Below are 27,928 nucleotides of genomic sequence, written 5' to 3'. Positions count from 1 at the left end.
GAGGTGGACCTTGAGTTGGATTGTTTGTTTTACTTTTTTGATGCACAGCTGATGAGAAGTCGGAAACAAACTGCTTTTAGGTTTTTCTGGAGCTTTTACACCTTTGATCAATATAACAAGACGACCTTGAGTTATCACAGTTGGATCAAACTATACCTAAGCCTTGAAATTATGAACACCAAACAAAATCATGGAGAGATTTTAAAATGGATGAGATGTTTATTTTTCAATATCATCTAAAAGTGTAAGTACTCTTTCAGTTCAAGAACAATGATAGCAGTTTTTTTGTTTTTTTTTTAGTTCTCAAACCGTTAATAATGCAAACTTTTCAATCGAGAGAAACAAAACATGAAGCGTGTAATTAAAATGTAGCTAAATAATGTTATCTTCCTCCGTTTGCATCCACGTTCAGTCACTGGAAAACTTGATAAGAAACTACAAAACACTAAAGTTAATGGAATTAACTCCAGCATTTCCCAGATCGCTGATTCCTGCACCGCAACACATCTGTTGTGTAATTATGATCGGGGCCTTGTAATTAGCATTAGTGTACATGAACAACGCTCGCAGAATGCAAAACAAACAAAGTTCATCATCACGTAGCTTCAAATGATACATCTGCCAGTCATAGCAGGCGTTGTGTCTCCACTGAATGGTGACACCAAGTTTAGTTCACCAATCAGATTTCTGGCTCTTAGACTGATTTGAGAGTAAGACGTTTTATTTGCATTATCGCACTTGTAGAGTTTTGTCTTTAAAATCTGATCTGAATTTATGATCTCCTTCTTAAAGTGTTTTTGACACTTATGTTGACTGCGGTTTTTTTTGTTTTTTAAAAGGTTTATTTTTGGGCTTTTTTACACCTTTACTTTCGAGATAGGACAGAGTGTGTGTGTGTGTGGGGGGGGGGGGGGGGGGGGGGGACAGGTTGGAATCATACAGCTTGGTCCGTAACGCAAACGTCCAGATGTCAGCGTGCTCTGTATCTATGGGCATGATTAATGTAAATTCCTAGTTCGCTCCTGACATCACTGAAACGTAAGACGTGTGCTCATCTTGTCCCACCGTTACATCTCAAATCAGCTTATTTGGCAAGAAGTGAAAGTCATGCTGTGACTTGTTTCCAGGCTGAGGATCTGTAGAGTTCATCATCACTTTCAGAAATGATTCACTCTTACTCCTCCTTACATCTCACTCGATCGTCTCCCAGCTTCCCCTCTGCTTGAAGCTTCCGGATCAGATCATGAGGACCCTTCCCCGTCAGAGCCGAGGGGTACCTGTAGGAGCCCCCCAGGCGGTCCCACAGAGTGAAGTACTGTCCGTAGTTGTAGTCGAAGAACAGATGGTGGTCGGTGTGGTGGGCGGAGCCGTTGATGACGTCCGTCAGACTGCTGGGGACGCGGTAGTCCCCGTCGTGGATTGAGATGGTCCAGATGTTGACGAAGACGTAGAGGGCCAGGTAGAGCACCTTGTGGAGGGGGAAGAGGAACGGGTAGATGTGGTACGGCAGACCCTGCATGAAGCCGTCCACTGGGTGGAAGGCGTGGCTGGCGAAGGGAGTGGGGATCTTCCACAAGTGGTGCGGTTTGTGAAATAACTGTTCAGAGGTCAGAAAGAGAAAGTTACTACTGGTTTAAAACGATATGATTCATCCGACTTGGTTAAGATTTAAGGCTTCTGAAAAACAACACATTTCAGTTTACAAATGAACTTTGGACACAAAATCCTACAGTGTGTGCGCAGTGTGTCTTATGACTTCAAACAGAAACGTGTAGTTGCACTCACCTTGTAGATAAGCTTATGATGCAGGAAGCGATGGATCCAGTAGATGCACATGTCGGTGAAAAACAGGAAGGAGATCATGCTGAGGAAGAGGCCGGGCCAGCCTGAAAGCACACAGAGCGTCATCGTCGACGAGAGCAGGAGAGCGCTCGAGGGTTGAAAGAAAAATAAAGAACAACTCAAAGCAGGTTCGTTCAGTCCTCGGCTTACCCAGCGGGGAGTCACTGACACTGTCGTACAGTTTGCTGTATCCTCGAACTTCAGCGAAAAACAAGGCCACGGTGGGAATGCTGATCCAGGGAAGAGAGGTCATTGCGTACTTGATCTCCCTCTGGACTTGATTCTACGAATGAGAAAAGATATTGATCATTTAAAGTTACATCTCTGTGTGATGTAAAACGTGTCTTCTTGCTGTTATTTTTTTAGTGTTGTTACTGCTGTAGCTTGTTACATAACAAGATTGCATTTTATTCTGCAGGTTGTAAATGCAAAGTTCAATTGATTACTCTGCGCTTGGCAAGTGTTCGCCTCGCACTCAAGTTTATTGCTCCACCAATCGTAAGATGACAGAAAGGCTTTATAATACCTCCAAGAAGTGCGGGTGCTTCATCAGATTGTGGTCGAAGATGAAGAAGTAGGCGATGACTCCCAGGCCCAGGTAGAGGACGGCCGCGCCGAGGTTGGTCAGCACCAACAGGCTGATGATCTGCCGCAGGGCCCCGTCCTCGGGCCACGACACCGGGTACACATACGGCGTGAGGACGTAGTGGTCGGCAACATTCAGCACCAGATCCATGGCTGAGTCTGCAAAGAAAGACGGAGAGAACCTCGTAGAAGGAAACTCTTGCACTCGAGCCGCTCCGCAAGTGGAGGTCGGCGCCCTCAGAGAAGGAGCCGAAGGATCCTTTTCAGCTAAACAAATGAATGTGCTCCAACTTTCCCTGGATCCCGCCTGAGAGAAGAAGTCCAGCGGACAGAAATAACCTCATTTATCTTCATTTAAAAACACGCACTGGAGAAGACAAGGCGCCATTTGTTATCATGCGTACGAAGGCTTTTTAAAAAGCTAGTGTGTGAACTGTGAAATAAAAAGGAGCCGTGGGTTTGTCACTGTATTTGACATTATTTTCACTGTTTTATTTTTTGTTCTGTCTTTGACTGTACTGCTGCAGGGCCCCGCTGCAGTCAGTGTTTTATTCTCTCTACTCGAATAAAAGATGAACAACAAAAACTAAAAGGAACCAGGAAAGGATAAACTCCACTGAGAACATTTGAATGCTTTTCAACACTTTCACGCGCGTCATGTTACAAGCACAGTTTTCACACCTGTGTCACTGTGTGAGAACAGCCTGCAGAGGAGGCACATTCATCCTTAATCAGGGTTTTGTTCATTAGAGCTCTACGTGTTAGAAACACATTCAGAATGAAAGGATTTAAGTGTGTGTTAACTGTCTGATTTTCCGGACAAGTTCGACCATTTTTAAATCATAAATAACAAAAAAAAAAAAAGCTCTGTGCATGAATGTTGTTAGGTTTCTTAACTTCCTCTGCTCTCTGATTAAAGGGAGGTCTTTGTGTTTGACCTAAACTGATGAACAAACGGGGAAAGCTTCTCTGTGAGAGAATAAACCATGTCTTTATCCAGACACACAGACATTGTCATTGAGACTGGCACACACACGTTTCTACTGGCACATTTTCACTAAACTGCTCCATCATCATAACTCAAATAAAACACTGTTTAGTAATAGATGTTAAAATGTTCTGTAATGATTAATGTGGATCCAAACTACAGCTGAACCTCTGAACCCTGCGAGGAGAGCCAATCCTGACTCAATGCATAAATGAAGTTACAATAAAAACGTCCTAATGAGGTGGTAGAAATGCATGTAAATAAATATAGAAACGCATGTACGTCATTTACGTCAAAATAAACCAGATAAGATCCAGATGTCGCCTTTATGTAACCCCCCCTCCCCTCCCCCGTTATGTTTGATAACTTCATGTAAAGGTGGATATTTATCTGAATTAGAAGACTCAAATGACAGCCTCACACCGTTAAACTTTTAAACACCTTCACAGTTCTGTCAGCGTCTTTAATAAAGTCACTTTAGTCAGAATAAAAGCGCACTGTACCTGTTTGTTGCCGGTGTTCTGCTACAACAGCGAGGAAGGGGGTGTGTGTCCTGAGAGAAAAGGCAGGCTGTGTGACCAATCGGTGTTCGTTTCCGCGTTTCGTCACAATGAAAACATCCAATGAGCGCGCAGATTGTCATCACGGCAGGTTTGTTATGATCTCTGATTGGCCAAGTGGTGTATCTGATCATGGTGGTACAGGTACAATGTTCCCTGCGTTCAAACCATAGACTGTTCAAACAGAGCAGGGACAGAATCGATTACAAAATAAAAGTAGATTTATTATTACTACTTATTGATTATTATTATTTTTATTATATTTATATATTATTATTACTACTGTTTTATGCTTTTTGTTGTTTTTACTAACATCGTCTCTGTCCTTTGATTAACACTTATGACTGTGTTGTTTTATCCTGTAAAGCACTTTCTTTTAGCCTATAGAGAAAAAGTTCAGAAAAGAACCAAGTTAATGAATTTAATATGAAATATAATAAATAGGCAATAGAATCAAAACAATTAGGAGACAAGCGTACAGCAGAATGATGGATAACCTTCATAACATTTAAATGAATGTACAGTTTTTATATTTGAATGCTTCTTTTTCCACCTAATTGAGAGCGCTCTGCTTTTTCCACTTGGATGCAGCCGGTGCTTTTAATAAACTTTTATACTGATAAGAGAACAGAGGCTTTAAATTTAATTGGTCCTCCTGTAGGCAACTGTTTTGCTATTATCTTATAAGTTTCGCTCTTTTTTTGTTTTCACATTTGTTTTTTTTCCTCTCTCTTCATCCAGTTTATTTTTCTCCTTTCTGCTAAACAGAAGCCCGCTACCAATTTTCCTTCTGATCAATTTTCATCGTGATGTTTGCGTCGCCACCAGGGATTGAAAAACAATTTAATCTACATTTCTTAAATTGCCTCAGGGACCCTCATTGAATTTAAAGTCTATGTAAATGAAAAGGTTTTGATTGTTTACTCATTTTCTGCAGTCGTGTCCAAGTTAGGAGGAAGACACAATGCAGGAGACACAGTCAGCTGAGGTTAGGATATACGGCCATCTTTTAGCATGCTCTTCTTGACGGGTATGTTTATTTCTTATTGAATGGAGACTTTATTACAGGAAATTAAAAAGCCTTAACCCTCAGTGGTGCACACTGTAGCTTCAGTGTTTAGCCAGCTCTGCATGTGGTGGACACTGTAGCTTCAGTGTTTAGCCAGCTCTGCATGTGGTGGACACTGTAGCTTCAGTGTTTAGCCAGCTCTGCATGGCTCTGTAAAGCTTTCTGCGTTCTAACCTCTCTCCATGTTTCAAAAGCATCTCCAACATTGATCCTAGTTTGAGCAGCTTTCTGCTGCTGGAGCTTATTAGAAACATGCAGAGGCTTTTTAGCTCGGGTACAATCACTTCTATCTGAAGGAGTTCCACTGCCCGCTTCCATTGTGGTCCAGGTGGTCACCTTATTTGTTTTGCATTTAGATTAAGACGCTTTCATGGCCCACAAGAGGAAGTTCATTTTGCAGCAGCAGAACACAAACAAGGATCATCCCCAATAAAACCAGGACTGAATAAAAACAGAGTTAAATAATCATATAACACAATATAAAGCTTCACAGTGCAATCAAGAGCGCATATCAAAATGGAGATTTTTACTAAGTTAAAAGGTGCAATATTGAGGCACGCAAATGTGCAATAAAAGAGCCAGAAGAGCAACCTGAGGGCAAATTACAATTTCATATAACAAAATCATTAAATGAGACCTCTTTTAGTCTTCCTCACAGGAGCTCTGACTTGAAGGTTTGTTACTTTTTATGTTCTTGTTTAAGCACATCGAGACTTACGTCTGTTAAAAAAGCGATTTAAAAAACATTTTGTGTGTAAAAAGCTTGCGAGCAATCGTCTCCACTTGACAACAAAGTCGGTGTTTGGAGCAGAGTCGGCGCTGTCTTGCAGCCGGCTGTGAAGGCGTCTCCCTCTGTGCGCAGGCACACATCGGCCAATCAGGATATCTGCAGAGAGAGAACTCTCACGCTGAGCTGCAGATAACCTGCTGCTCATCATCTCCTCAGTGGGCCTCCACAGTGGGTGTGTCACTTTGGGAAATGTAATCAAAAACGGGGGAAACTTGTCACAACTGTCGCTTCCACACAGACAGAAACTGTTCAACTTTTTAAGCCATTGTACATTTAATTATTTTGTCACCGTGTAGATTTAAATTTTTACAACTTTTAAGAAATGAAATCCTTTTACTCTTTCAAAGATTTTTGTTTTTGGCCTTTTTGCCTTTAATGATAGAGGGAGGACAGTGGATAGAGTCGGAAATCAGGGAGAGAGAGTGGGGAGAGACATGCGGGAAATGGGCCACAGGCCGGACGCGAACCCGGGCCGCCCGCGCGTGAGGACTGAGCCTCAATACATGGGGTCGCGCGCACTGCCGCTGCGCCACCGGCGACCCCGAAATCCTTTTACTCTTGAAGTGAATTACTGAGATTTTGAAATGTTAAGAAATGACTGATGTTTTAGTACTGATCAGCGGCGGCTGGTCAACAGAGAGGATTAGTGTGCTTCAAACACTCCCAAGAATTTTGTACAGAGAAGATAGAGTTGGAAATCAGACGGATGGAGAGAAAGAAAGCAAGAAAGTAGCCTCAGATTGGACCTGAATCAGGTCGGAGGATCACAGCCTCCACACATGGGTCATGTTTGTACGAGGGGATAAACAGAAATGTAATCGTGATTGAGAGGTCACTGTTAAAGCGACTTATCAACCATAAGATAGCTTCGCCCTAAAATACACTCAGGCCTGCTTGTGCAGCTTTTACGTGACGTTTCTCAACAATAAAAAGGCTCCAAAACTTTATTTTTAGTTGACAGGATTAAAAAGCCGTAATGTTTGGTGAAGTGGGTTATTGAGTTGGTTCAGAAGTCGTGCTCCGTTTGTCTGATTGTGGTGAGCATCTGTAAAATCAGCTTTAAATCAAACTTGGAACACATGCTCTTATAAACAAATGTCAGAAAATTAATGTAAAAGGGAATTGGCCTCCAATGTGTGCTGTTTGCACATAAAACTAGTCGTGGTAAAGGGAATATTATGTTTGCAGTATTCATACGACATAAATCACAGCTATTTCTCAATTCATGAAATTTTTACGAGGTTGTTTTATTTATGAGCAGATGCAGCACCAAAACGGACTAAACAGCAGCAGCTGTGAGAGAGGAGGTGAAGTGGTGCTGAGGGCCAGCTGCCTTCAGGGTCCTCAGACTGACCCAGTCTCTGGACCAGGACGACCCAGAATCCGGCTCAGTTAGTGCCCACCAGGATCATTTATCATGCGTTCCCATTGGTTGTCAGTAAACTCTGGATGTGTGACGCTGCTTCGGCCTTGAGCTTGGGGAAGTGGGACTCTGATGCGTCGATATGAAATATATAACGAGGTCAGTAAGTTTGTGTTCTGTGCAAATATGAAGGAGGGAGCTGCTGAAAAAAAAGTGTGCCATAGTGATCTATCATAGATAAATGACAGAATCAATTTTGTTTATTAGAAATCCCCAAAGACTGGTGACAACGGGTCATTTCAGGTGGTTTCTCAAGATCTCAACTTATTTATCATTAATCCCCAGAGTTGCAAAAAGCAGAAAACAAAAACATAAAAATAGACGACACTTCCCTCTTAATCAGCTCATTATTATTATGATTGTCTTCTCAGAGCCCTTTTATATCCTGCAATCTGATTAGGAGCTCTCCTAGCATGTAAGCCGAGACATTTCAAAAACGTATTTGTGCCCGACTTGATCTAAATTTTCCACGTTTCCTGAGGAGCTGTGCGATGACTTCACGGATATTTATTCTTATTTATTTTTTCATCTTGTACAATATGTGAAATAAGGTATATTAAGTTTGTTATATCTTGTCGTAGCGTATTGTATCATGTTGTGTGGTCTCCTATCATACCATTTTATTAAACCTTTATTTGACCAGTCTGCTCCCAGTGAGATGAAGAACCTCTTTCACTTTACCAAGATGTGCATAAACAGCCAGAACATAAAGGTGCGTCTGGTTCTGTTTCCAGATCACAAGATTCTTGTTTGGCTTGCCTGCTAAATGTTTTTATTTTCATACATATAGACATGTATTATGTATTCTCTCTGCAAAAACTAAAAAACAAAAAAAAGACAAAAGCTGCAGACAGAGAGAGAAAAACCGCATGCACAATGTGTTTCAGTTATTTTAGATTTAAAAACATTGAAGGACAGCCGCTCCTCGAGTTTGAAGTCGCTCTGCAACTGATTCCAGACTGAAGGTGCAGAATACCCATAAGCCCTTTTTCCCCGTGTCGTACCGCGTTGTCTCAAAAATAAACCGATATCTGCATCATTTCATTGTCATATTGTTAGATTAGCTCACTGCATTGCACATAAAATTACACCAACTCGTATCAGAACCCACCAGAGTCATGATGCCATGAAAACGAGATTAAAAAAACATGAAACCGAACCTGACCCCGACTGAACGGATCACCGGCCCTTTCTGGAGTTTATTTTCTTGTAATTTTACACCCAATCAGTTGATGTGATGATATTTGGCTCCTCAAAAAATACCCACACGCTGTCGAATCAAACGCCTTTAAAAGATATTGAAATGCAGATTGCCTCCTGGCCACGACCTGCTCCACCCATTTCACTTTGATGATTAAAGTTCACTCATCACTCAGGTGGCACCGCCGTCTCTTTGAAGCCGCGTGTTTGTAGATCCCGCACATCCTGCCTGATGTAATTCTTCCTCAAAGACGGTAAAAGGAAATGCTTTTAAAGGAGGAGGTTCTCTGCAGCTGTTTCAGGTGCAGAGAGATAGCCGCTCTATTCACTTTGCTTTGTACTTCCTCGATACTGAAGGCCAGTCTGTTGGCCAAAAACATGTTGCCTTTTATTTTCACTCCAATTTGAAACTAGCCAGCTAATAAAAACCCTTTTCCCTCCCTTTGTCGGGGAAAGGGAAAGGTCTTTGCCTCTGACTTCAGTCTCTCTTTATTGCCTTTTAGATGTCTTAGCAACAAAATAAATGTTGAAAGAACTTGATGGAAAAGTGTTTCTGTTGCATTTGTTGAAATTCTCTCCGATTGCTCCGGCAGAAAGAAAGCTTCCTCTCGCTGTTTTTCAGAAGTTTAAAGAGCAGTTTAAAGGTTGTTTGGACATCATAAGAAAACTTTCTACTTCCTCGTCACAGCTGTTCTCTTCAACTATTTTTTTTTTTTTTTTTTTTTTTCGCAGGATGTCTTTTCAGTTTACTTTTTGAGTCTCTGTGTTTTCTACACAATTAACTTTTTAATTTCACAAAAGCATAAGAATCCATTAAGGCCATGCGGCGACGGCTCATCTGCTCAAAGTGGGTTTTTTCTCAGAGATCGCTGCTTGTTGACCAAAAAAGACTGGACACATATCACAATAAGGAGGTGAATAAAAAAACAGAACCTGTTGCTCTCGGGTCCCGATATGAAATCATAACAAGATCAGCAAATGAAGAAAATACTCTGACAGTCCAGATCTGCTCCGTTTGTAAATGATCTTGACATTACCTTTGTTATGGGTTGGCGATATTTAAATAAAGACTGATCGTGTTGTAGTTCAGACTCTTCTGTGGACAAAGTTACAGCTCAATAAGATAACCTTTCAGTTTCAGGAGCCGGCGGGGAAATGTTTCTGAAACGGAAGTCAAAGTCTGGAGGGACTTACTTGGGTTGGGAACTGGAGGGTTGTCGGTTCAAGTCCTGATGCAAACCACTTCTTAAGCACCCAAATTCACTCTACAGAATTTGACATCTCTCCATTAATGTTTGTGCACGTGTGGGATTCAGGCCTGTGTGAGAAGAATGTTTCTAGAATAACAAGAGTGTAAAATCTGAATCAATAAAGAATATCAAAAAAAGTAATAAAAAAAAAAAGACCAAGACATCGAGAAATCGAGACGGAGAGATAAAGACCGAGACCATAAATATGTGTGCAACACGTGACGGCTGCAATGACATCCTGATGAAAATCCCTTTGTGAGCCGATGCCCAGAAGAAGCTCAGAAGCGATCGGCTGCTCACTGAGAGAAGTTACCGGTAGATTTCTTCGCTTTTAAGGTGAACACTGACTTTCTGTGTGACAGCTACAAACGCCTGCAGACAGCAGAGAAGGGACGCAGCCATTCTGGCTTTTAACCGAGTGAAAGTTAGGAGCTCCTTCTGGTTAGATCTGTAATCACAATCCAATCCCCCTGGAGGAGAAAGAGAAATTTAATTTGACAAGGAGGTAATGAACCCGTGCAGCCATTATCTTAGATAACCCATTTGAGAGACTGGTTGAGCACTGATGAAAATTCTATTAAACATAGTTGGCTGATTTCTCTATTTTGTTCATTGGCAGCAAAGCTTTTTTCTTTTTTTTTTTTTACTCTTGCCAATTTACTTTGAACTCTCACAGTTGCCAAGGATCATTATATCAAGGAGCTTCAAACACTCACCCTTTACTTAACGATTCAAAGGCAACAACCCCAGACTGAGGGCTAATAACCTCTGTGATGCATACACAAGACACCTCGACAAGTGCAGGAAACACTTTGACGCTCAGCATCGCTCTGGAGTTTGAATCAGAGCAAGAGTCAGGTCTCTCTGATCAAACTTTTTATATAGCTCCTTCTTGTTTCAAATCAACTTTTTTTTTTTTTTTTGACTTGTCTCGGCCTCAATTAAATGCTGACTCGACTTGTTTTACTCTTTCCAGTAAACAAAAATGTTTCCTCCATGTGTTTTTTATTTCTTCAGAGGGACGACCTCGCACATCGTTTGATCCTTCATACTGGAGCGCACAGCTGACGCCCCACGTCCAGAGAAACGTTAGCTTGCTTTACCATGACGATGTAACAGTCTAAACACTCGTATCTTTATTGCCTTTGATAGAGTGTGTTAGAGGACCGGTTAATATAATATAAATTGCAATTTTTAATTATTTTGTATTTATAAGTTTATAATTAATAAAATTTTGCTTTCAAATTTAGGAATTAATTTACGTTTCTTATATTTGTCACTTTTAGCAGGTGTGTATTATTATATGTACAATTTGTATCCTGCTATCGTGAGTTGATCCTGCTGTCGTAAAGCGCAGCTAATTGTTGTAAAATTGCCGCGTGGGTGCGAGAGGATGAATAATCGTTAAAACGAGCAGGACGAGGAGCATCAGTTTTTTAGTTTTTCATGATGTGACCTACTTTTTTATGAGGAACCAATTCGGCATTTTAAACCTGCCTCATTTCATAATTGGATTACTTGGGAATTGCACGAGTCAGAAACTTTTAGATCTGCAAGAAGTGGTGAAAGGATTTTTCTGCTACAGAGTGAGTGTGCAAAAAGGGATGAATGAGACCCGATCGTGAAGGAACATAGTCGAGACTAGAGCTTCATTAAAATGACCTGCCACTAGTTTCTGTATATTTGCTTTGCCCTGTTTCCCTCTCCTCTCACGATCACTTCAGAGTGAAACAGTGACTTGTTTTTGACGGCTCTGCAGAGTCGTCCTGTGCTCAGAGTAAAAGGTCTCAGATGAGGTTAATATCAGACAAACTTGTGTCTTTAACAGGAGCAGATATCGTTTCTCACTCAGGTGGCTCGTGGTCAGTGTACCTTGGATGGTCATGACATTATGGCTGATATTCAAACCCACGGTGTAGAAAATGCAACAGATGTTTCCCACCTTAACCACACTGTTGAGATCCATTGTATCATCTACATACTTCTGATTATTAATCCTTTTATTGAGTGTTTTTTTTTTTTTTTTTGTTCATTTGAATTGAACTCATTAAACTCTTCTCCAGTCTGCAGGGTGTCGGATCTTGTTGACATTAAAAACAATCTGCATTTGGACAGCTCTGAACTTTCATGGACCCACCGAGCCTGCAAGTGCACTGAAGTCCGGCCTTTTAGTATAATCAATAAGTTACGAGGTGGAATTCAGGGAAGTCGGAGAGAGAGTGAACCTGACTGCTGTGTGGCTCTGACACAAGAAGACGCTGGTCGCCTCGTGTTTGTACTACAACCCCATGTAGTGACAGTGTGACAAATATCCACGGCACAGAAGAATCTCGACATCAGTTTACTGCACGCAAACTACAGAGTCAGCCACACTTAAGATAACTAAACTAACAACATGGGCTACACATGAAACATGCAGTACAGATTACACCTTGGGTATTTTCAAATGTAATTAATGCATGACGTATCTATTTGCAAATACAGCAAATTATTGGCCGATGCATGGAGAGACGCACTCTGATACAAGGGGAAAACCAGTTCACTCAGAGCTGTTCTCTTGTGATCAGATATCCCTGCATGCTAATGCTAATGCTAGGTGCAAGCATGGCCATTTGTGATCTCCCTCGCCGTCAGAAGCAAACGTGTTTCTGCAAGATCCTGTCTTCAAACTAACCTCGTGACTTTCAACTGCTCTCATCGTCTTTGTTTTCATGAAATCGTTGCATAACAAGAGTCACACACAGAGGGCAGCCTTTTCATTCTTTGAGTCTGTATAAACTTTGACGATTAAAACAGAATCCAGTATTCATGACACCTAAGCAAAGCCCAAATATGATGTTTATGAGGAACTTTTGGTCTGCACACATGGCTGCTCAACCCGTCTAAACCCAGAGATTAGACGTTGGCTTGGGGCCTCAAAGCATGAATGCTCACATTATGAAATGGTAAAATCTGAATCCATGTGTGCTCCATTTAATATTTATCAGCTCCTGGATGCATGTCAGTATTTATTTGTTCCTGGCCTCCTTGTATATTCATGACATGAATAATGCCATGTATGTTAATCAGATGGCAGAGAGCAAGCGCAAGAGCGTCTCAGAGCATCCTTCTGGAAAATCAATCATCTGCACTGGCTCCTTAGCATCAACTAACTCCACTGCTCCCCAGACAAGATCACAGCCAAGCAGTGCACCGTTTTCTTTTTACATATTGCTGGACTAACCACAGGCACTGATTAGCTGCTTCCCTCCCCCTTGATAGATGCTTTGTGCCTGGATTTAATGAACTGCTTTGCATTAGTAAGCCCCTCTCTCTTCCCTGTACGCTTGCCTCGACTTGCTCTCTCGCAGTCTGGCAAACCAGGGCAGAGCTCCTGTGTAAAAAAAATAAAATAAAAAAAGAACTCAGTCAACACATCTATCAGTAAGCAGCCGGCCAGGCGTACTCCGAGCCAAGACAGAAATATTGACAAAATGTCTGCTAGCCATCTTATTATCTAGCCCAGGGTTGCAGTTGGCAAAATAGCACATGCTGGAGGCAGCGGCGGTGTTTCCATGTGTGTGTTCTGCCGGTAGAAAGAAGCCAATGTTTTTGGAGCATGCAACCCCGACACCCTGTTGTTGTACTGCTGAGCTTTGAGTGCTGCGCCATCATCTGTGGTATTAGTGTTTCTGGCTGCGATAGGGAGTTTGAAGCAGATACCAAACGAGGAACACATCTGATAATGAGTGATTCACTGACTGCATGTCTGAGTTGAGGGTATATTGCTGTGGCAACACGAGCCAGACACCAGTTGCTCGCACCAGTTGCTCAGATGAGAGTATGTCCAAGAAATTTAATGAAATGAGCACAATGTCAAAGTTAAAGGACAGGGGACAGGCAGCAGGGCCAAATAGAAGGAAACAGTCTGACACTAAGTGCAGCAAACGCAATGAACCAAGCTGGCACATAAGGGTTCATTTGGAAGGCTTTGTGTGTCTATTTGGAAATAGCAAACCAAAGATTACCAAGCTATAAGTGCAATATGAGCGATTGGGACAAGTACGAGATGATTATAAGCACGCCTTTTTCATATTTCATGGGCGCGTCTTAACAGAAGTTGCAGCCCTTGCCTTCAGACGCATCGTCAGAGACCGTCAACGCACGTTTGACGATGTGACGAATGGCAAATCAGCTGATCGACTAGCCAGGTGGTGAGAATGAAATCGACGTGTCATGAATCTGGTGGTGATTTTGCCTATGCACTTATTTAAAGCACAGAGTGAGAGAACATTGCCACGTATTTATTAGTGAATGAGGCCCAAAGTTTGTCGATTCCAGTATCAGAGTTGTATTCACGTGTTCTGTATTTATTTTCGGTGAAAGGCGTTTGGCTGTCATCGAAAGCCTCAGGGCATCCTCTGTGGACAAATCGAGGTATTCTGGACTTCAACGCTGTGTTTCCTTTTCACAGTGACCCGGGGTTAGCAGGAAGTGCGGCAGAGCTGACCTCCAAAACTCAAAAGGGCAGACCCCCCTTTTTTCAAAAGCTGCTAAAATAAATTGTTCTCTTCTCTTTCTCCTTGACATCCCTTCACATTACTTTCATCAAAACCCAAACAGAGAAGAGCTGGAACCGAGAGAGGTCAAATCAACATCCACACAAGCAAAGGGAGAGGTGAGTCTGGTCCAACACGAAAGGAAAATAAGTGAAAAGTGTCTTTTAGAAGCAGTTACAATGAATATTTCGCTGATGAATGCCTTACCCTCCAGCAGACTGGTTACCTGTTTGAAAAGGAGTCGGCTGAGTTCAAGGGCTGTTTAGCTTACCCACTGAACAGATAAACACGTTTAAAAAATATTTGAAAAATAAATGCAAAAGAAGTGCTACAAAAATACAAAAGAATTTAAAAAGACAACATTCAGTAAACGAAAAGTGATAAAATCATTTGACAGAGCTTAAAAGCAGGACTACTTTATTTACATATTACAACCGTGACCTGTCACAGTGATGTGCTGATTGTTATAAAGATGGACAGCAGCTGCCTGGGAGTGAAGCCAAAATATTTAAAGCTCCATCTGCTGACTGGCTGCAGTATAGGTCATAATCCCTGCCTCCTCCATGTTACCAGATGGGACATGGGTCAAACTAGAAAGTGGTAAAACAGATCAAATACATTTTTTTTGTCAATCCTGGATTCTGTGGTGACGGTTTGTAATTATCAAACCAGAAGAACCTCGTGATTGACAACTCTGTTGACAAATATGGCTCCTTGTCGGGCTCTGAGGCAGGTTGTTAGTTGCATTTTTTAGACCGCTGATTTTTTTTGCTGTTGTTGCAAAAGTACCGTAACTAAGCTCAGCTGTAATTATAATAATACATTCCTATTAATTCCGCAATGGTCTGATATTGGTTGCTCAGTTTGTGAATTCAACTTGCGTTTTGGAAGCAAAGCCCAGCGGGAGCTCAACATACACACAGTCAGACATGCGCACACACACACACAGTGCTGCGCTCCCCCGCTGGCTCTGCTGATACTGTCTCGCCTCTATAATGCCTTTGATACTACCTCTGAAGATGCTGCACAAAGGGGTTCCCCATTACGCCTCTGCCATATTCAGACCGAAGGCAAAACATCACAGTGGTGAACATTTTTAGTTTTCAAATGTCTGGACAGGGCTAAAGTGAAGGAGCGAAAACAAACAGGAAAACAAACACAATAGTCGTTCACGTTTTAAATAAGCGCGAGTGTCTGCTTCAAACCAGAACCAGAACCAGATCTGTTGTGCACTGAAACAAACCTGAGGGACCCTTGAAGTTCTGTGTAAGTTTAATGCATGCATTTATTAGCAGAAGGGGCGTCGGGTCAAAAGTTCTCTTTCCTCCAGCTGTCACAAGTTGCAATGTTTTCAGCGTTCATGGAAGGGGTATATGTTGGCTTTACTACGGTACAGCTGCAGGAGATTATACTTCCAATGTGCGTGACCCAGTTGTGTCATAAAAATAGAGCATAAGGGCCGGAGCACAGGTCGCCATAATGCAAGCCGAGCATCCGAGTACACAGAAAATAATCCCATTGAAATGCTGGTTTATAATAATTTTTATCGGGGGAGGATTTTTAACCATTAGGTGATATGACAGCGTTTAAAAGAATAAAAAGCGAAAGATGACTTGCATCAAAAAACACATCGGGACCAGCAGACGGTCCTGCGTCATGTGCAACGAACAACACAACCCGTGCTTGCAAAGTGCACAACTGTGCTTTAGCAGGAGTCGAGCTGTGCAGCGCTTGGAGCTGAGAGGTCAGGAACTTAAGAGCAGCAGGAAGTGCAATGTCAGAATAGAGAAGCTCTCTCTATTTGCTGGCTCAACTCCTGATTGGAAAACCGTGCTTTGGTTTGAGTAACAAATCAATAAATAAGACTTAACTGCACGGCAGCCTCGTGTGTGTTCTGACCGTTACGCCGAGATGAATACCACCAGGGGTTAACTTCAGCAGTTAACGCTCACCTATTCATTACGCTCAAGTTTCAAGTTGCAATTACAGCCAAGGAAGCCTTGGCCCGAAGTCCATTGTTTCAAACTCCTGGCTATATCGGTTCCACCAAAAAAAAAAAAAGCCATAATAAAAAAGGAACACACGAGGCATGCAGCATTTGGACAACCAGCAGCGTCAGTCTGGGCCAGATATTCAATGAAGCGATTCAGCCAAAACGTATCTCAGTGAAAAAGCCCCTACTGTGTGCAGTTCTGGGACTGTTCATCGAGAGCAGATACGACTTATTTCAAGGAGCGGGGAAAGCTAAATCTCCCACTTTAAGGGTTTGAAAGTAGGTCGTCTTTTTGAGCATCAGTCAGTCTCGGCGTTCTGTGGTGCCGGGTCAAACTCCGGGGTCGTGCGGTTTCAGCCAAAAATGCAATGTTCAGGGTTATTATTGTGTTGCTGAGAAAGACACACACACATTTTTCCCACAAGGATCTTGAAGTATCTATTTCTCGCCTTCTATAATTATTGTGCTTTTTTTAAGGTGGATTGGTGAATGTATGTTGATTATAGCCTCACTGACAAACTGATAATTGCTTCATCTCCGTGTCTATCTTTTGACTCGAGTGACGGTGACAGCAGGCGCAGGTAAAACAGGAAAGAAACAAAAGCACAACAGGAAATAATAAATCGGAAAGTAGTCGGTTTTTAAACAGCAGAGGGAGGCGAGATAAATGAGGAAGACTTGTGACCTGAGCCCTTCTCAGAACTCATCTCCATTTCCTTCGGACGCCAGTCACTTCAGAAGTTTAATTTCTTTTGGGAAATGGCCAATTGCTGAGGGGATACATGAACAATTTACGACCTGATTGGATCCCTAAACAACTTGCAAATACCCTCCGAGCGCCGCACGGGCCTTGCCGAGTGTAGAGCTGTCAGAACATCCAACAAATGCAATAAGATGAAACGCTATCGATTCCTAATGTGGGGAAATGCTTTGTTGCTGCAGCTACAGCGCTGTAATATGATCGAGCAGGGAGAGAAAATAAAAGCTGCCTGGAAACATTAGTCTCGTCTGAATGAAATTAAGGCTATAAATACACAAATAAACAGATCGCAAACAGGTGCAACATTAAACTTCTTTACCTAAATTCGTTTTTTTTTTTATGGATCATTATGCTCACACTTGTCGCCTAATTTGTTAGCAAATGTTAGCATGCTGATTCACAATAAAGAGGCTGTCAGTAGTAGGCTAATCATTACCTTAGGTAGGAAGATAGATGGATGTCAGGAGGGTAGTTTGGGTGGATGGGAGGTAAATATGGAGGGAGAAAAGTAAGGGGGGGGGGGATAATTAGGCAGGTAGGTAGACTATTAATTCCTGGGGGGGATTTTGAGAAACAAAAAAAGGACATGTTTCTGTAGACTGGAGGGACACTACAGCAGACAATGAGACTATACGAACACTGCATAGTTGGGAGGCCGGTGCTCACACAAGCTATGGTTACTGCTGACGAACAATTACAGTTATCTGAAACAGACATGCTGCTGTCATAGCAGCGAAGCAGTGGGAATGGTTGTCGCCTGAAGGCTGAAAAAATGAGCGTGCACCTGGAAAGTTTCCAGCTGAGAAATCCCCAGACAGCCAGAGAGGGCCTGGGAGGAGAAAGTGAATGACTAGTGTGCTGTTGTTGTTGTTTTTTTTCTTCATATGTTTGTATAGCAGACAATACAAATAAAGCTTCGGATGAATTGAACCTACTGTGAAATTTGATTGGGATGAATGGACCTTGATGTTCTTTCTCTCTGTCCCCAATCTCTTTTAATTTACTGCTGTTGTGGAGGATATGGTTCTCATCATTAATCAGCAAGACAAATGAATCCCCGGCTGCCTCGATGCGAGAGAGCACGAGCAACAACGAGAGAGAGAGAGAGAGAGAGAGAGAGAGAGAGAGAGAGAGATCGGGGGTAAGAGAGGTGGAAGATGAAAGGAAGGGGCGGGGTGTATAAATCAAGTCTGCTTTGATTAGTTCACCTTGGTCTGGAGGACGTGGTTAATAACATCCATTAGATTTGATATCCAGGATTGTCTTGTATTGTAAAAAATGACGATAAAAAGCAGGCAGCAGGATTCAAAATCATTAAGTACACCGGGGGTTATGAATAATCTTTGCATTCAGTGACACCAATTAGTAATAGTCCACTGAAATTAGACTCATTTCCAGAGTGTGTGATTATCTTACAGGTCTGCTTTTTGAGTGCAGTTTGTAAAAACTATCAATCACATTATGAACAGGAGAGAGATGGCTTTTTTAAGAGCATTGACCGTATATAAATATGGACAACACGTCTCCATCTCCTCCCTTTGGAAGTGTAGCCTGCGAGGGGCGCTGTCAAACCGCCCTGGTGACGTAATTTGGAGCGTAGACAATGCACAGGGAGCAGGCTGGTGGCCACTGTGAAAATTTAAGCCACGCCCCTTCTGCTAAGCTACGTGTAAAATGTGGCAGATCCCTGACGTCCACGGCAGAACAGATTCTTGTTGATTCTTGATTCATTCTCTGCTCTGTTAATCCTGTAAAGAACGCTGCGACGAAGCTCATTAGTCAACAGAGCTGTCAATCATGACGTCACAGCCAATCCTTTTGCATCAAATAAATAATTAAAATAAAACTTCAAAGAAAAACAAACACTTGAACATAAATTAGCACAAAAGTCTCAACAGAGTCGGGGTTCACTTTTTATAGTGTGACACATGTCCCATCTGGTAACATGGAGGAGGCGGGTTTATGACCTTTACTTCAGCCTGTCAGCAGGGGGAGCTCTAAGTGTTTGGGCCTCACTCCCAGGCAGCTGTTTCTCTGTCCATCTTCATGTATAAACTGGTTTTCACACAGCTTTTTACTCCCTCAGTTTTCTACTTTAAGAAGTACAACAGTAAATCAAATGTTTTTGTGATTATAAAATATGAGAGCTTCAAGAATTCTGACCATCAGTAAAAAAAGGTTTTAGCTGCTTATTAAAACTCAATGAATAGTGATGCGTCTGTATGACCTGCACGCAAAATAAGACCATCAGAGAGAAAATCAATGATCTTTACTTAGTCTGCATGCGTGACACTGCTGCTTGCTGCTTGGTGTCAGACAACACAATTCACTGCCGACACAGCCTTTATTTCTCTACATAAAGGTTCATGGTGAGTGACATGTTTGAGTGTTCAAAGAGAGCAGGATGATAATTATGGGCTTGTGCAGGAAAAAAAATCAACAGAAGAAGAAAAAGAGGTAAATCTTCGGCCACTTTAATTCACTTTCTTGTCTTATTATTTCTGTCATTGTGTTTTGCATTTTCAGACTCAAATAAGAGTTGCTGATCTCATAAAATAATTCTATATTGATCACCAGAGGGGGAATTCAAGTGATGCAGCAGTAAAAAAAAAACAACAAAAAAAAAACAAAAAAAAGAACCAAAAGAAGAAGAGCGTGCATACGAGTGCAAATATAATGAGACACAATTAACAAAACGATCCTGACAAGGACTCACAGGACGTCTTGTACAGTAAGGGACGAGCTAACGTTAAAGTGGCCAGTTATGAGATGAAGTGATAGAAGGAAGGGATGAGAAAGTCAGAAATTAACATACTTATGTCTCTTACATAATACCAAACCACGCATATTTCACTGGGTCCTTGTTAACTGCTTCAGGGAGATTCTACTGGTGTCGTTTTTTTCCCCCCTGCACTTCCTAATCCCGCCACTAGAATGCACTCTCGTGCCTGATTTAGAGCTCCACTGCAGAGTCACACAGAGGGAGAGGCACTTCAAGACGGAGGTTTAACAGGCATGAGCAGGGAAGCAACATCTGATCAGAATTTACATTTCTAAAATAAAAAACAGAAATAATAGTACTATGAAAAGCTGCTGCACAAAACAAAACATCTACTTCGACACTCACTTTCCAAAACCTTGTTTTTCTTTCTCCGCTTAATCAGATAAAGTGGGGATGAAAAGACAGGAGTGATTGACACTCGCAGGAACCTTGAATTCAAATTTTAACACAATATTTAATGAGTGCAATTCTCCTCGGTTGTTACCAGTCCTGCTAATAAAAAGGTCGATATGAGCTCAGCAACAGGCATATGAAACAGTTTTATTCGCTTGTAGGCTCAAAGAAACAGAGAAAAAAAATGTATTAAATTAAAAGAATACACATTTAAATTTTGATCAGTAGCAGAAATCAATGCAAGATGGGAGAGGTCCTCAGTGGGCTTCAAAAACCCATTGAAAGTTCTCTATGAGCAATACCATCAAAATTGAGCCGCACTGGTTAATTCATTCTCGGAGATGAAGCACTTTCACTGACAAACATTTCCAGCATGTTTTCTCTTTACAGCCTCTAATAATTTTAAGTTTTTCATTTCGCTGTAAGATGGTTGCCATTCCATTTCTAGAGGGCAACACAATGGAATTGGACAACAGATGGAAAATCAACTTCAACTGGGAAATTAAGGGCACACGCACACGAGGCAAATCGGTACCTTGCCAAAGGACGCTTCACCCCAAAAATCCAGATCATTCCGATCAGTGCTCAATACGGTAGACTTCCTTGGCCCTGACACGCTTGGAAGAGGTGGGCACCAACACGGCACAGTTCATGCATGAGCAGAAGAACAACGTGGCCAGCCTTTATTATGGAGAAAACCCTGATTGTTCCGTCTGTATAACTTAATAAGCCACAAGGTCAGTAAAGTAGCCGTCGTGTTCTCCATGCTGTTCTCCATTCTATGGTTGCAGAATCGACTGCACGTCCTCATTTTATTTTTATTATAATTTTTTTTTTTTGGAAACTAAGCAAGCTTATATGTGAAGACATTTATGTCTTGTATTACAACACTATATCCAAGAGGTCACCGTGCTCTGGCCTGGTTGATCCTGGAGCAGTGCGAGTGCTCGCCAGCGGGGGGGAATGGGGGGGGGGGGGGGGGGGGGGGGGAGACAATCGGGCTTTAGCAGTGTGCGGGACAAATTTGCATACTGCACAGAAAAGCAAACAAACAAGAAAAAATAAAATCCATAGATATTCGATATGGATCTGTGCATCAGCGTCTGTGTGTGGTGTAACAAAAGGTCAGCATTAAATCTATGCCCTGCCTCACAGCTCATGTACTGTATGTACTCATGTATGAGTGGAGATACATGAGCGGTCAGAAGTTGGTAAGTTATTGACCTTGTTGTCATGGTGTTGCTGCGCTCCAGAAAAGCATGCGGCCTCTCATGCTAATGCGAGGAAACCTGTCTGCTAAAACAAGAGCCATGTCTGTGTGTAGCAGGTTTCCTGTTCTGCATTTCCCCCGCAACCAGAAAACCGTTTAAAGAACGACTAAATCCTAATATTCCCATTTACCTGCAGCTATGCCCACACTCCCACTAAGTGTGCTTTTGTCGTCCCTCTTTCATTTACTGAACCACTCGTTTGAAAAGCCATATTCTCACATTTTATTCAAGTCTTTTGTCATGTTCAAATTAGGTGTTCGTGTCTCTTTATATGACTAGAAATCCAGGCTTCTCTTTTGTGCACGCGGCTCTACCCCCTGCTCTGCAAAGTGTCGGCTTGTTGGTTTGTTTACAACGGAAAGAAGCGACTATAAACAGGCAACATACCATGCGTCATCAACTGCAACGACAACCCCCACTGAGGCGTGTATTTTGAACCTCCCGTTTACGAGACCAAAGAATTCTGCTCAGATCCGAATAAGCAAACGCAACATTCAGAGGAGCGCAATTCAGAACTTTCATCTAAAGTACGTCATCTTCACAACTAATATAAGTAACTGGAATATTGTTATTTTAAGAATAAGAGTTGAAAGTGTGACATCAATGAGGCTCTGTATGAATTGATGCAGAATCCCAAAGTCAAACTCCCCAGCTGGGCGCCCACTCATCCTTACCTCTAAGCACTCACACACTTCTTCCTCACTAATTCCTGCTACATTTGTACATTGTGTACATTTAAATCAATGCTGAACCACACCAGCATCCATCTTCCTATTGTGATGCATAGACTGTAAATGAATGGACAACCTGTGCTTCTGCACTTTCAAAAGTGAAGCCAGAACATCTGGAGCTCCCCCTACTGACCGGCTGTTTACAGACGCAGCATGGATCAACTTTAAAAACAAGGTTTATGCCATCCATCAACCAAACCTTTATTTTTTCTTGAATAGACACTGAGGTTACCGACATACCCAATGCAGTCAAATAAAAGCACAGTAAGAGAAGCAAAAGCAACAACAAACACTTAACATCAGTGACAAAAACCAGTGAGATCAATTAAAACGGACACAAAGAGGCTAGAAATCAAAGTCCTAAACTCTGCAAGAGAGGGAAGAACTCTAATCTGTAGTTTGCTGGAGGGCGTTCCATGAAATTGGGGCATCTAAAAAAAAAAAAGAAGCAATTTTACCAAGTTCAGTAGAAACTATATTCTCTCCAAGCTGAGCTCAGATTTAAGTAGTCATTCGATATCATGAAAAGGATGTGATGTCACATGATTGACAGCTCTGTTGACAAACGCCGTCCTGTAGCGCCGACTGAACCAGACCAGCATTGAGGAGACGAGACGTTAAGAACACTAACTCAAAAACTCCCTGAGGTTTGCGTAACTGTGAGTGTCAGACTTCAGACCGACACAGGAATCTTTTCTGCTGTGGCCTGCGGGATCGTTGCTGTTTTTATGGAGAGGTTAAATGAGTTATGTTAAGCAGAAGAGATGACACTTCAGTCCACGGGCAACTGCAGTCAGTCCCTACTGTCTAGAATCTATAGCCGAGTGCTCATCTTAAGCGGTCCTTGTGAAAATAGAGGCAGACGTTGACTATCTTATGTACAGTCAAATTGTCTAAAATCTTTGGCAATCTAAGTGTGCTTCCTGTGCTAACCGTGCCTTACACAGTCAGCCATCAGCACAAAGCAGAACTGTATTCCCTTTTCTAAAATCGATGCTTAAAAAGTGTCCTGACTGAAACTCAATGTGGATGTCAGATTAGCTCAGAGAGTCGTCTCTCTTTCCCTGTTGACCCCACGAGACAACTTGCTGACGACTTCCTCGCTCGTAGGTTACGTTTGACCTGAGGTTGAGACATTACGAGTCTCTTACCTTAACATCATAAGCATGGCCTTGGGGCTTCCTGCCTGCACCCTACAGCAACAAGAAAAGCCTTCTTATACGAGACTGCACACTGACCAGCTGTATCGCCAACTGCCCTTATCAATGAAGCGGGCAAACTTCCTGAAAAGGAGGTATAAGGATCTTCGTGGCCTTTGCAGTCATAATTTATAGCCCCATTGAGAGGTGCAAAGATATATTAAACCCACAGGGGAGAGAAACCCGTGGATTAAACATGGTGAAGCACTGAACGCCATGTCAGCGGCCAAAGATTAACTCCGCTGTATTTCTCCCTTACTTATCGGAAAGTGAGCCCCTTTACTAAGAGTTTCAGGGGGTCAGCACATGTTCATTCTCACACAACACACAAAGTAATTGCATTTAACAGTGAGGTGAGCATGAGAGTTTTATCCTCTTCACTGCAACCACACAAAACATTTCAACTCCAGGGTGTGAAAAACGAACCCGAACAGCTGAAAAAAATGGCGCCTCTCTGACAAAATCTGAACAATATTCATCAGAGTTTGCCTTTGTTGCTAGTCTTTGTTTAATTCAACGTGATGCATCGGTGTAACATTTTAAATGTTCAGTGAAGGGAGTGAAGGGTCATGTCGACGCACAAAGGCATCCATCCATCGCCTGAAATTTTGTTTACCAATGACCCGTGATCGAATCAAAAGTGTAATGTTGTGGTCATTTAAAAATTGGGTTTGCTTGGTTCATTGACTTGTATTCAGTGGAGTATGCATGCATCTGTGTATAAAGCTGCAGTTGAAAACAAGGCAGCTACAGAAGGGTGAACACTGGGGACAATAACCTCCACATTAGTTTAGTTTATTTGTTTAGCACACATTTCAATAAAAAAAAAAGAAATCAAAATGGTGCAAGGAGGGAACGAAGCCCAACGGACTTGTACATGAGTTCCACTCTTTTCAATAATTACAAGCAAATTATATTTGCAAGGCTAACGAATAAACTGCAAGGCTAACGAATAAGCTGCAAGGCTAACGAATAAACTGCTAGGCTAACAAATAAACTGCTAGGCTAACAAATAAACTGCTAGGCTAACGAATAAACTGCAAGGCTAACGAATAAACTGCAAGGCTAACGAATAAACATTGGAATGTCGCTTTTCATTTGATGAGCAAGTTGTAACCAAATACTTCATAAATCAGCGAAGAAGAGCAAACACAATCACAGTACAACAAAAAAAACAAGTGGATAAAGTTTGTTTGGAAATGAGGGGAAACCTTGTTGTGGCTTTCACCCATGGACATGGACACAGGCAGGTGCCAAACACCGGGTTAGCTTGTGCTAGCTTGCGGTAGCTTGTAGTATAGGTACAAGCGGTAAATGTACACACCATGTCCTGCTGTGAGTGCGCGTCTCTGGGGGGGGGGGGGCGACGAGTCCAGGAGGAAAGGCCGAGTTTGAATGCTGCGTTTACAACTCAACTTTATTTATAAAGCACTTTAAACAGCCGAAGCTGGAACAAAGTGCTGTACATACAGGACACAAGCTACAACAGGATACAAGCTGTAACAAACAAAGCGGCTGATTTCAACTTTTACTTTTACACAAACCTTCCTAACAAACATGTTGAGTTTTCCTGTTCAGTTATGAGATATTTCAGCTGCCCTTCTAAATAAAAGGGAATCTGATCATCTAACCTGCTTGCTTTGACCACACAGATCGTCTGACTGCCTGTTCCTCCCTCTCTGTGGGATGTTTTGTGAAAATGTGACCGTGTTCCCCGATCACAGCAGTTTACTTTCACCAGCTTTCAAAGCTTTTAGCTAAATCCTGGTGCCTCAGCCACACCATCTCAAGCACTTACCGCCTCAAGAGAAGTGGACAACCTGACAGAAGATTTAAGGCCGCTTTGTCAGTACTGAAAATTCCCACAGCTGGAGAAAGAGTCCTTACCTGAGCCCATTGTGTCTCCAGATAAGACTTCTCAGGAGCAGATCTGTAACAACAACAGACTGAAAGTAAACAGCAATCCGCATCAGGCACAGAGCTTTTTTTTTTCCACTCTCTTATCTTGATTACAGTCCTTAAAGCAGCTGTTGAACTGAAATCAAGGAGACAAACTTCCCTGATCAGGACAGAGGAGGACAAACGGCTTGACTGCTCCACGTGGAGACTCAATGAACCAAACTGGTCAACAGGAGTAGGGAAACACTGCGGACAAGGGAGGAAGTGACATCACACTTTACCTAGTAACTACTTTAGGGTTTTAGAGTCGGGTCTGTTTTTTTTGCATTTTACTGTACACATGAATATGATTTATCATTAAGTGTAATCTTGACACGCTTTATCAATGAACAGATGGGACAATATTCAGGAAGGATTTCTCCTTCGTATTCCTCTCGTTTCTGCGATCCACACTTCCTCGCTGCTGAGGTGGAGGCCGGTGCACGCCTTGCATGAATGAGAATGGCGGTGGTTGTGGGGACGACACGGTCACGTTTTGCGGGTAAGGAAACAGGGAGGGGGACCCAAGTGCAGGATAAACAAAAGACAAAACAAAAACTTACTTAATTAATAAATCCAAAAAGTTCCGAAAAGCAACTCGAGCACAAAGAAAATCCAAAAAAAAACCACGAGGAGAAACACAGGGAGCAGGTAGAAGAAACAACATGCCACGACCACCAACAAAAGACAATGATCTGACCAGAGGGTAAGAACACACAGAGACTATATAGACAGGGGTAATCAGACACAGGTGAGACTAATCAGACAGGTGAGGACAATCAGGGTAATCAAGACCGGAGGGAAACACAGAGAGGAAGGAAACCAGACAAGAACACGAGAAGACAAGTACAAAGTAAAAACCAACCCTGACACCACCAAAACCAGATATACAAAATAAAACAGGAAACACCAAAGACTAGACTTAAAACATAACACAGGAAATAAACTTACAGGGAAACACTAAAGCAACCACACCAGGAATCACATACAAGTAACACAGGAAACAATATTACAGACAAGAGAGAAGGACACAAAGAAACACAAGAAACACTGAAGACTGAAACTAAGAAATATAAGGAACTGAAAACTCTGAAATATAACACGTACAAACCATGACAGACACGGACTGATGGTGGTCTATGTGAACGATCACATCAGCGTTTCATCTCGTGCCTCTAAATTTCAATAACACTTTATTTTACAGGAAAGAATGCTATTCCCATCAGTGCTAGCTGGTTTTTGTGGTTCCTACAGCATGCTTTACTTTAAGTGTGAAAATGGTAAACTTACTTCCTGCTGTTAGCATAATCACTGCAGGTCATTGTGCCGTCCCGCCGAGTGGAGAAACGATTGTGGCTGCGAGCTGTTTGTCTTTGCATGTCAAGGTTTCTTGATTGTTTGTCTTTCTTTGCCTCTCTTCTTTGAGAAAACTGTAACAGTATGTTTAGTTCTGTTCCTCCCCAACTTAGACTTTTTGAGTATAATCCTATAGAATAAATATATATATATATATATATATATATATATATATATATGTGTGTGTGTAAAAAAAAACATCAGACTGATCCACTCAGCACAAATTGCAGTTGAAAACAAAACAATCCTAACAAATGCTGGAGGGAAACAAAAAAACATCTCTGTGCTGTTTTAACTAGTAAGTGGCTGCTGCTACGATTTCACAAATCACAATGACAGCGGCTCCGAGAGGAGGGGGTCAAGGCCGAGTACAAGTTGTGGTTAAAGCACAAAAACAAGTCTCTTTATGACATCGCATTGTCTGATAAAAAACTCTATTGTGACTGAAGGGAGAAATTTAGGGCCACTGGATGACATTCACTATTTCGTCAGATTATCCATGCATTATCGATATCGCATTTCCCTGGACGGGAGCTGATCCCAGCTGTCATTGGGCGAGAGGCGGGGTTACATCCTGAACTGGTGGCCAGTCAATATCGAGCCACACTCAACAGCCTTTGCTGCATGTCACACGCCCACTCTCTCCTCCCAGTTTCCTCTCTCTCTCTCTTGAGCTGTCCTATCCGGTTTATGGCCCCAAAAAATTATCTAAAAAAATGTCTTATATATTTCTGTCCATTCAAGGAAAGTGTTCCCTTACAAATAATACAAACTTCATTTCAATCCTAGATAGTTTGTATCGCTTATTTTGTAAAAATGTATATGTACACATACTTTTTTTTTTCTTCAATCAAACAATTACAATTTTCCATGGCAGCCCAATGTCAACATGAATGCAGCTACTGTCAAATTGAAACAACAAATAAACAAACTGTAAGGTGACCCAAAGATTCAATATAAGAAAACAAATTTTAAAAAAATAAAATAAATGTAAATAAAGTGTATTTGTACACATTGTCCTGTGCTGCTATTGTGACAGTTACTAAAACAGACGAGTAAGAGGAACATTGTAATTGTTTGATTTAAAAAAAAAAAATCCTTCCTATCAAATTTCTTTTGCCCGACCTCCCGTGAACCCGCATCAACTTAAACAACATCTCAGCTGTTAAAAGAACTATTGTAAACTTATAAAGGCTAACGCACGTGTTTTCCAGAAGGAGCATGTGATGATGTGTTTTGGTTTCTGTGTTTCGTCTTGTT

At 41.9% G+C, this 27,928-nt stretch overlaps 1 protein-coding gene across 2 annotated transcripts; it reads right to left on the bottom strand.

The window, feature by feature from the left end:
* Nucleotides 1-199: 199 nt before the first annotated feature.
* Nucleotides 200-25,331, bottom strand: LOC306831150 (lathosterol oxidase-like). Of its 2 annotated transcripts, XM_079355089.1 has the most exons (6): nt 25,262-25,307; nt 3,919-4,131; nt 2,369-2,586; nt 1,993-2,125; nt 1,786-1,886; nt 200-1,597 (listed from the first exon to the last, which is right to left on the bottom strand). In XM_079355089.1, the coding sequence occupies exons 3-6, from the start codon at nt 2,576-2,578 to the stop codon at nt 1,175-1,177; spliced, it is 867 nt and encodes a 288-aa protein (XP_079211215.1). In that variant the 5' UTR covers nt 2,579-2,586; nt 3,919-4,131; nt 25,262-25,307; the 3' UTR covers nt 200-1,174. The 2 variants fall into 2 exon arrangements, with proteins under 2 accessions (XP_079211215.1, XP_079211214.1); XM_079355088.1 differs by lacking the exon at nt 3,919-4,131 and having other exon boundaries at nt 25,262-25,331.
* Between the last annotated feature and the right edge of the window lie 2,597 nt (nt 25,332-27,928).

Source organism: Symphodus melops (genome assembly GCF_947650265.1).
Source record: "Symphodus melops genome assembly, chromosome: 11".
NCBI classification, from domain to species: Eukaryota; Metazoa; Chordata; class Actinopteri; order Labriformes; family Labridae; genus Symphodus; species Symphodus melops.
The sequence above is the reverse complement of the archived record's forward strand: the minus strand, read 5'-3'. Positions and strand labels throughout refer to the sequence as shown.